Source organism: Eleutherodactylus coqui, chromosome 1 (assembly GCF_035609145.1).
Source record: "Eleutherodactylus coqui strain aEleCoq1 chromosome 1, aEleCoq1.hap1, whole genome shotgun sequence".
Classification (NCBI taxonomy): Eukaryota; Metazoa; Chordata; class Amphibia; order Anura; family Eleutherodactylidae; genus Eleutherodactylus; species Eleutherodactylus coqui.
In genome coordinates this window covers 459,746,806-459,756,224 of record NC_089837.1, presented here as the reverse complement: position 1 = coordinate 459,756,224, position 9,419 = coordinate 459,746,806, and the positions used below count along the sequence as shown (strand labels likewise).

The 9,419-nt window shown below is 49.3% G+C and overlaps 1 protein-coding gene across 3 annotated transcripts in view; it reads right to left on the bottom strand.

Annotated features, from left to right (window-relative positions):
• Window positions 1–253: 253 nt before the first annotated feature.
• The window catches only part of AMHR2 (anti-Mullerian hormone receptor type 2), a 37,916-nt gene continuing 28,750 nt past the window's right edge, over window positions 254–9,419 (bottom strand). For all 3 annotated transcript variants that reach the window (XM_066593779.1, XM_066593795.1, XM_066593787.1), the window contains 2 exons: window positions 8,994–9,130; window positions 254–633 (listed from right to left, as the gene is read on the bottom strand). In XM_066593779.1, coding sequence (XP_066449876.1) covers window positions 496–633; window positions 8,994–9,130 — 275 coding nt within the window. In that variant the 3' untranslated portion in view covers window positions 254–495. The remainder of the gene's footprint in view (window positions 634–8,993; window positions 9,131–9,419) is intronic.

Below are 9,419 nucleotides of genomic sequence, written 5' to 3'. Positions count from 1 at the left end.
GGGGGTTGCAGAGGGGAGTGGGGTGGAGAGAGAGAGAGCTCCCCCCTGTTCCCCACTGCTACCCCCCGCTCCACCACGCCGCCCCCTGCCCCCCTCGAATCTTTTCACCCGAGTAGCCAGGTACTCGAAAATAGCGATGCTCGATTGCGAAATCGCCCTTAACGAGTACGTTCGCTCATCTCTAGAGGCGACACATCAGTAAATAGGAAATAAATATTTTTTGTGCTTCAAAGACACAGTTGTCCTCCTTTTATTACAGTATGCCATGACAAAATAATTTTCAGATATGTTAAACCTGTGAAGAGCATAGAAACGTTAAATTACTATTTAGTACCGAGAAATCTGGGTGGGCACTTCTCATCATTTACATAAAACGAACATGTAACAGCTGCACAGGTAAACCAAAAATGACCCAACAAAAAAATAAATAAAAATGTGCAATTTAGGGGTTTTTACTTTATCCTGATACATCAAGATTTAGATACTCCCATGGTTTCAAGTACTGTCCTCTGGCAGCAAGCTTACGGGTGCACGAAGGTTAGACAGTCTCTGTTCTGCACAATGGGCGGACAGACGAGCCTCAGAGTCAGGATCCCAGCAATCTTCTACTGTTTCCCACAATGCCTTGAAGAACTGGATGAAATGGACACTATGTCAAATATGTATTGTCACATGATAGGTTTTTATAGTTTCTAATAATTTATGACCACTATTGTATTACACTCTTATATATTTCTTTTGCCTGTGTTACGTTTGAGCTGTGACTACCTAATATAAATAGGATAACCATATATTACAAAATGGGTTTTATAGCTACAACTGTACAGTCACCATAACAAAGTAACTTTCCAGCATAAACTGTGTTTCTATTCTGCAATACTCCACTTCGCGGAATGCAGACAACATTGTAAACAATAGATGCTTTCATTTGGGTTGCCGTGGCTAGCATTTTGCATTGACATAAGTATTCTGATCCTTTGGAATGACACTTGAATTTTTTTTCTCAGGGCTTCCCATTTCTCTTGATCATCTTTGAGATGTTTGTATACCTTGATGGGAATCACCTGTGGTAAATTCAGTTTATTGGATATAGTTTTAAAAGACACACCCCTGTCTATATAAGGTCTCCCAGCTCACAATGCATATCAGAGCCAAAACCAAGCCATGAGGAGGAAATAACTGCCTGTAGAGCTCAGAGACAGGATTGTGTGGGGGCACAGATCTGGAGAAGGCTACAAAAAAATCTCTGCTGCATTGAAAGTTCTCAAGAGCACAGTGGCCTCCATAATTATTAAATGAAAAAAGTTTGGAACAATCAGGACTCTTCCTAAGTTGGACGACCCACCATAATAAATAGCCAGGGGAGAAGGGCCTTGGTAGAAGAAGTGACCAAGAACACAATGGTCAGTCTAAGAAACAGCAGAGTGCCTAACGAAGCTGTGGGGGACTGGGAGGCGGGGTTTTTAGAATGGAGAGGAAGGAAGCGACCAGGGAGGGGGTTGGAGTGATAGGAAAGAGAAGGGGAGGAAGAGGAGGAGTCAGTTTGCAGAAGAAGAGGAAGAGTGAAGACGTCTGCAAGCAAGAGGTCTGCAAGCAAGAGGTCTGCAAGCAAGATTGAACATGGAGCAGTTGGTGCAGCAGATTCGAGAAGCGGTGGCCAGCCAGGGTCCCCAGTGGCTCATGAAGATGGCCGAAGAGTTCGGAACAGCGGCGGCACCGGAGGTGAGAGCAGAGGAAGAGCCACCAGCGGAGAGCAGCGGCGCAGAACCACGTGGGAGGCCGCAAAGAAGAAGACAACCACCAACAAGATTGAGCCCCAGCCCAGCAGCAAAGAAGGGGGGCAGAAGCAGTCCGAGAGCAGCGGGAGCGTGCGGGAGTGGAGCGGCGCGGTCGCAGCGCCCGGCGGACGCAGCCAGGCGGGGGGATCGCAGGAGTGGAGTCGCAATGGGACCGGAGGCCGGAGGTACACTCACCAGGAGCGGAGGAGCGGTGCAGAGGTCGGGTAAGTCCGGCGCGGGCAGGGGGAGGCCCGCGGCTGTGCAGGTGTGCAGGGAGATGGAGACCGGGACACGTGTCTCCCTCAACAGGCGGAGGGATCCGCGAGCCGGAAGTAGTCCCGGCAGGAGGCCTGCACTACTGGAAGAGGCCACAGGGGGCTACGGGAGCGAGCCCCTTTTCAGCCCGGATGAAGTTAGTGGTGGTGAGGGAGAGCAAAGTGGAGGTAGCGCAGGGGGAAGGGGGGGGGGGGTCGCACTACAAAGAGAGTCTTTAGGAGTGTAGGGGGAAGGGAGTGTAGGGACAGTGAAGATAGGGTAGACAGCGGAGCATCTGTAAGGAGTGCGCATGGGGCGTTGGCAACAGCCCCTTTGCCCGAGGGTGGGGGAGGGGCGAGGGTTTTTTGCACAGCGGCAGGCGCCAGCAGCAGTAAGGACACCCGGAAGAGGGCAGGGCGAGCGGTACGAGCGGCGCACAGGCGGGCGCTCACCGGGCAGCTCGGCAGCAGAGCGAGCAAGTTGGCGCGGTATGGAGGAACATGCAGCAGGGCGAGGTAAGTATTATGAGACGGGGGAGCGAAGGCGCGAAAAGGGGGCGCAGCGGGTTAGGCCAAGTAGGAGAGCGCGTGTAGCTACTAGCTCTTCGGCATCTCCAGAGGATCGTGGTTGGAAAGGAAGGACCCCCGTATTGGACGCGCAGAGAAGGGCAGAAGCGGCGGTTGCATACGATAGGCGCAGGGGCCGCGAGCGGGGCGCTCGGGCTTCACGTGATACTTCATCTCTCTCGCCGGCTTCTTCCACAGATAATAGGTACGCTGCCCGCAACATCAGGCATAATTTGGCATCTTCGGCCGGTAGGGCATCCAGTGCACAAAGCCAGAGGAGCCGTGGTGTCACCCATGAATTGGGTTCGGAACGACACGCAGGCCAGAGGCGGGATCGTACATCAACGCCACCCGGCCCGAGCTTCCTCATGGCGGAACCAGGGAGGAACAAGGCGGGTGAGTCACACTATAAGAATGTCTGGGATGTCTCTTTAACATCAAGTGATAAGAGCAACGAAGAGTTTATGGGTGCGCTTAAAGCGCTGGTACATCGTTTTGATGTGGAAAAAGGTTTGGCTCACGCACCCGAGAGCTCGCAGGGGGCGAGTCGTAGGGGCGAAGAGTCAGGAGGTGATGGTTTGAAGTTCGCAGACACTCTATTCTGCGGGGTAGCCCCTCTGGGGGTGAGTTTGACAGAAGAGTTGACGGAAAAGATTAAGAATGGTTTATATGTTGACATATGGTCACTACTGTCGGTGGAGCATATTGCCGTCGACAAGGAGCGGTTCTCGGAGCGCGGGACCGATAAAAAAGCAAAAGTGGCTAAGACGTTTGGTAATTGGCTACAGGCGTTTTTGATTCTGGCGCACGTAGCGTGTCAAAATAGTCCTCAAAAAGGTCCCGAATTATTGGTATATATAAACACCATCCACAGCGCGTATAAACTGCACGGAGGATCGGCGTGGTGGAGATACGACGAGGATTTTCGTCGTCGTATTTCGGGTATGAAGAACATAAGCTGGGCCACAAAGGCAACGGATGTATGGATCCAGCTTATTCTGTCGCAAAAGCCGGTGAAGCCGTTTTTTCAGGGGACCGCCGCAGGGGCCAGTGGACAGCAGGCACCTGTGGCCCCAAAACCCTCCGGGTCGTGTTGGGCCTTTAATGAAGGTCATTGCCGATTCTACGCCTCGTGCAAATTTCGTCACGAGTGCTCAGTATGCGGAGGAGCGCACTCCGCAGTACGGTGCTTTAGACGACAGAGAGCAGCAGCTACACCAGGGGTGCCCGGCGCAGGAGCGAGCCCCGGTGAACGTCAGGTACCTGGAGCAGTGGCTCGTCAGGTACCGCAGGACGCAGGAGGCAAACCTAATTAGATCAGGTTTTACGGAGGGCTTCCGGATTCCGCATAACCCGTCTTGTTCCCTTAGGCTCAGCGGCAATCTAAAATCGGCCCGCGAAAATAAAGAATTAGTGATGGAGAAGTTACTGAAGGAGGTGGAGTTGGGTCGGATGGCGGGCCCATTTCGGGAACCCCCATTCGGGAACTTGCGGGTTTCGCCTTTGGGTCTGGTCCCGAAGAAGGAACCGGGCAAGTTCCGGCTTATCCATCATTTATCGTTTCCGGCAGGAGATTCAGTCAACGATGGGATTACGAAAGAGCAAGCGGCAGTGTCGTACGCGTCTTTCGATCGGGCTGTGTATCTAGTTCGACGGGCCGGAGCTGGCGCAATGTTAGCCAAGGCTGACATTGAATCAGCGTTCCGTTTGCTGCCGGTACACCCCGATTGTTTCCATCTTTTGGGGTGTAGAATAGAGGGTTACTATTTTGTCGACATGTGTTTACCGATGGGATGCTCGATTTCGTGTTATTATTTTGAGGTTTTCAGCTCGTTCTTAGAGTGGATGCTTAGATTCGAGACAGGCATCCCTTCGGTCTTGCATTAATTATCTTGACGATTTTTTATTCGTGGGGCCCCCCGAAGCAGGCGTATGTGGTTTTTTGTTGGCATCTTTTCAGAAGCTGATGAGAAGAGCAGGCGTCCCCCTGTCGGCGGAAAAAACGGTCGGGCCAGTGACATCGTTGGAGTTCTTAGGTATCGAGATCGATACGAAGGAAATGGTTTTTCGTTTACCGGAAGAAAAAATCGCGCGGTTGTGTCAAATGGTGGAGACGGTTAGTACGGCGCGGAAAGTCACACTGCATCAAATGCAGGTGCTTCTGGGTCTGCTAAATTTTGCGTGTCGGGTCATCCCCATGGGTCGCGCGTTTTCAAGACGATTGTCTTTGGCAACGAAAGGGGCAAGGGAGCCTCATCATTTTGTCAGGGTGACAAAGGAAATGAAGGCGGATCTGCACATTTGGAAGGTTTTCCTCAAAACTTTCAATGGGCAGGTCATTTGCCAACGGGAGGAAGTGGACAACGAAGAGTTAGGGTTAGTATCTGACGCATCCGGAGCCTGCGGTTTTGGTGTGATCTTTGGTAACAGGTGGTGTAACTCCGGGTGGCCGGAGGCCTGGGTTGAAAGAGGATGGACAAGAGATATAGCACTGCTGGAAATTTTTCCCATCATGGTCGCCATTGAACTATGGGGCCCGGTTTTGGCCAACAGAAGTATATGTTTTTGGTCGGATAACCAGACGGTGGTGAGAGCGGTGAATAAACAGTCTTCGGCATCCAAATTGGTGTTGGCGGCGTTACGCCATTTGGTTTTGTGTTGCTTACAACATAACATAAAGTTCAAAGCGAACCATGTCCCAGGACACTTGAATAACAAAGCTGACGCTCTTTCTCGATTCCAGATGTCGAAATTCAGGGAGCTTCACCCGACGGCGGACGTCGAGGGGGTATGTTGCCCTGCTTTCTTATGGCAAATAATAGAAAGGAGCTCCTGAATCTGGTTCGTAAGTCGGTAACTGAGGCCACTTGGAGACGGTATAACGCAATTTGGAAACAGTGGTTTGAGGTCGCCGGGGGGGGGGGTTTCCGAACTCGGAACAGGCTAGAGCGGTAACGTTGAATATATTGGCGAACTTGCGTGGGCTGGGAGCGTCGGCGGATGCGGCGAAAAAACACGTATCGGCGATAGAGTTTTTGTTACGCCTACACGGGAGTCGCGACGTGACAAAAGATTTCGTTTTTACACAGATACTGAAAGGATGGAGAAAAGAGAAGTTTTCTCGGGATGGGAGACGCCCGATCACTTTCGAGCTGCTTTGCGTGATGATGAAAACCATGGGGTCAGTATGCGTGAACGTGGAAGAAGCGACGCTTTTTAGAGCGGCTTTTTCCTTGGCCTTTTTTGCGGCTTTACGGCTGGGGGAACTGGTCTCGGCGAGTAGAAATAAGCCGGGAGGTCTTCAATTTTCGGATGTTTTGGTCGGGAGCGACGATATTAAAATTCGTATAAGAAAATCGAAAACGGACGTGTACGGAGCGGGGGAATGGTTGCGAATAGGAGCGCTGGGGACAGAGTGGTGCCCAGTAAGGTTAGTAAGGGACTTTATGGTACACCACAGCGGGGACGGCCCGCTGTTGGTGCACGCGGCGGGTGCTCCATTAACAAGGTACCAGTTCACGGCGGTAATGAGGTCATGCCTTAAAAGTCTGGGTTTTGCGCCGAACGATTTTGGTTCTCATTCATTTAGAATTGGAGCGGCCACGTCGGCTTTTGTATGCGGTTTACGGAGTGAGGAAGTAAAAAGGGTCGGTAGATGGAAGTCGGAGGCATACCGGTCCTATGTAAGGCCGGATTTGAGGGTATTGTAAAAAATGGTTATGAGGTTGATGTTGGGGACAAATTTCCCTGTGTTTCTTGATTTATTCTACAGGTTCAAACTGGACTGTGTGGGTATTGGGCCACTCATACATATATTGGGCCGAGAAGAGGGCCAGAGCAAGGCCGATGGGTGCCCATCTGGGACAAATGGACGTATGCGTGCAATGGCACGGCATACGAGGGTTAAAATGGACCGGGCTGCTCCACGAGGTACTGCAAGTCAGCAGGCGGTCTCCGGACAGAGTTATTTTGGTAATCCACGCGGGTGGAAACAATTTGGGGAAGATGAAAGTGGGAGAATTGTTGACGTTAATGAAAGAAGATTTATGTCTTTTTAAAAATTTTTTAATAAAGTTATTTTAGTTTGGTCAGATATTGTGGCCAGAAGGTTCTGGAGAGAAGCGCGGGATATGGAAGCGATAGAGAGAGCAAGGAGAAATGTTAATTTTAAAATGTCGAGGTTTGTTCAGTCTATAGGGGGGGTAGCTATTAGACACTGGGAGTTAGAGAAGAGAGAGATAGGTATGTTCAGAGGTGACGGTGTACACCTTAGCGATATTGGCACCGACACATTTCTGTCAGGTTTGCAGGACGGGGTAGAGGAGGCGTTGTGGCTGGCATGTGGGGGGCGGAGTGCAGTATAGGGTTATACTGCATCCTTCATGGCGGTAAATTTCTTTCCATGCCAGCAATGGATGGAAGGGCTGTACAGGCCCATTATGGGGCTTTCTTATGCCTGGTTCTTTCGCGTTTAAAGTTAAAAAAGTTACGAAGCAGTTTAAGCGGCATGGAAGAGGGAAAGTTATAAAGTTGTTTTGGTTGAAAGAGAAAATCAATAAAGCTGTGGCCTACCCACGTAAAACGCCAGCAAGTTGTTGTGTTGATTATTTTATAAGATAGTGGGGAGCTAAGGTGGGAAAAGGGGAGTCCTCCCAGTCTGGTTGACCTCCAAAGAACCTGTGTGCAGATGGGAGAAACTTCCAGTATGTCAACTATCACTGCAGCACTCCACCAATCTGGGCTTTATGGCAGAGTGGCCAGAAAGAAGCCTCTATTCAGTGAAAGACACATGAAAACCGCCTGTGTATTGGCCCAGTACAACGGGGCCCTCCTGAATTGTGTGTATGCTCAGTATTGGGTTGTCAGTGTTTTCCATGTTGCAAGAATGGTGTGCAGTGCATAGCTGCAGCACTGAAAGGGTTAAGTGTCTGGTAGGTAGATAACTGTCTGGTTTTGTATATTTTTGTCCGTCATGTGATGATGTTTGATATATGTGTTTGCAAGGTGTGTACAGGAAAGTCTGTTCTGAGGGCTGTTCTAGTCCTGCCAGAGAGAAGAGTGCAAGGCAGCTGTCTGTGTGTACCTTCAACCCACAGGCACAGAATGGAGGAGGCCGAAAGGATGGCCTAGTGAATGAGTTTTACCTGTCACATCACTTGTTAAGAAGCTGCTGAAATTATTTCTGTTATCTGAAGTTAAGTAAAACGATCAGTCGCCCGTCGATTTCTGGAGGCTGCATCTTAACCAGTACCCGTCTGTGTGTGGATTTACTCTGTCATCTTGGAATTCCCCCACGGAAGCTACACGGGAGAGGATTTACTCCATTATCCAGGAATCCCCCGCTGTGCAAGAAACGGTGGCATCACAAGACAAAACAGGACTAAAAAGGTAATCCATTATCGGGGTTCTCGTTTATTAACCTGCCCTGGGCCGTTGGATGTGTCACCAGTTACCCTCCGGGTAGGAGACTGTAGAGCCACTGTGACAAGGCCCAAACATTACCCCGCTGCCTCCTAGGCCGTGGCCCGCTCCTCGGTCACTGCACCTCGAGTTTGCCAAAAAGTAGCTATATGATTGTCATCCTGTGAGAAACAATCTTCTCTGATCTAATGAGACCAAGATTGAACTTTTTGGCCTCAATTCTAAATGTTATTTTTGGAGGAACCCAGGCACGGCTCACCACCTGCCCAATACCATCCCTTAGAGTAAAGCATGGTGCTGGCGGCATCATGATGTGAAGATGCTTTTCAGCGGCTCAGAAGGAAGATTAGTCAGGGCTGATGGAAAGCTAAATGGAGCAAAGTACAAAGATATTCCTAATGAAAAACAGACCCGGAGCGTAAGGGACCTCAGACTGGGCAGAAGGTTCACCTTCCAACAAGACAATAACCGTAAACTCACAGCCAAGACAACACAGAAGTGGTATTGGGACAACTCTGTGAATGTCCTTGAGTGGCCCAGCCACAGCCCTGACTTGAACCCAATCGAACATCTCTGGAGAGACCTGAAAATAACTGTCCACAGACACTCCCATCCATCCTGACAGAGCTGGAGAGGATCTGCAGAGAAGTATGGCAGAAAATCCCCTAATCCAGGTGTATAAACCCTGTGACATCATACCCAAGAAGACCGGAGGCTGTAATCACTGTCAAAGAAGCTTCAACTAAGTGCTGACTACAGGGTGTGAATACTTATGTCAATGCAGAAGCTTAGTTTTTCAATTTAAAGAATTTACAAAGATTTCTAACATTCTGTTTTCACTTTGTCATTATGGTATTGAGTGCCAAATGATGAGGAAAAACTTGATTTTTTAAAAACATATATATATATATAATTTTTATGTTGTAATACATTTAGTACTTTTGTTTCCTCTATTTTTCCGCACATATTTTACCTGTAGATTGTTCCTCCAGTTTCTGGGTACTTGTGGCCGCTGCTTGTTCTCCGCTACAAATGACCGTAGCTCATCTAAGGTAGGGTTTGGTCCCAGCTCATCCAAAAAGGCCACACGAAATTCAGGACACTGGTTATCTGATGCACAAAGCATTCAATTAGCGACCATAACAGCAGTGCAAAAAAATGTCAAAAATCAAAAATGTTTATGTCAGTAAGCAACTCAAGACAGATTGGAGTATTTTCTGTAGGGTATAGTGAGAGCAGTCATATGTGTGTAATACTAAATATGTTTAACAATTGCATGTATTTGGCCTAATAACCTGCTTTAACTCTTCATGCTCTAAAGTGTACAGTTACGTCATGGCCACATGTGTTTTGTATGGAACGGTATCCTCTGTACTCCTCTGATAGCACATAACATAAC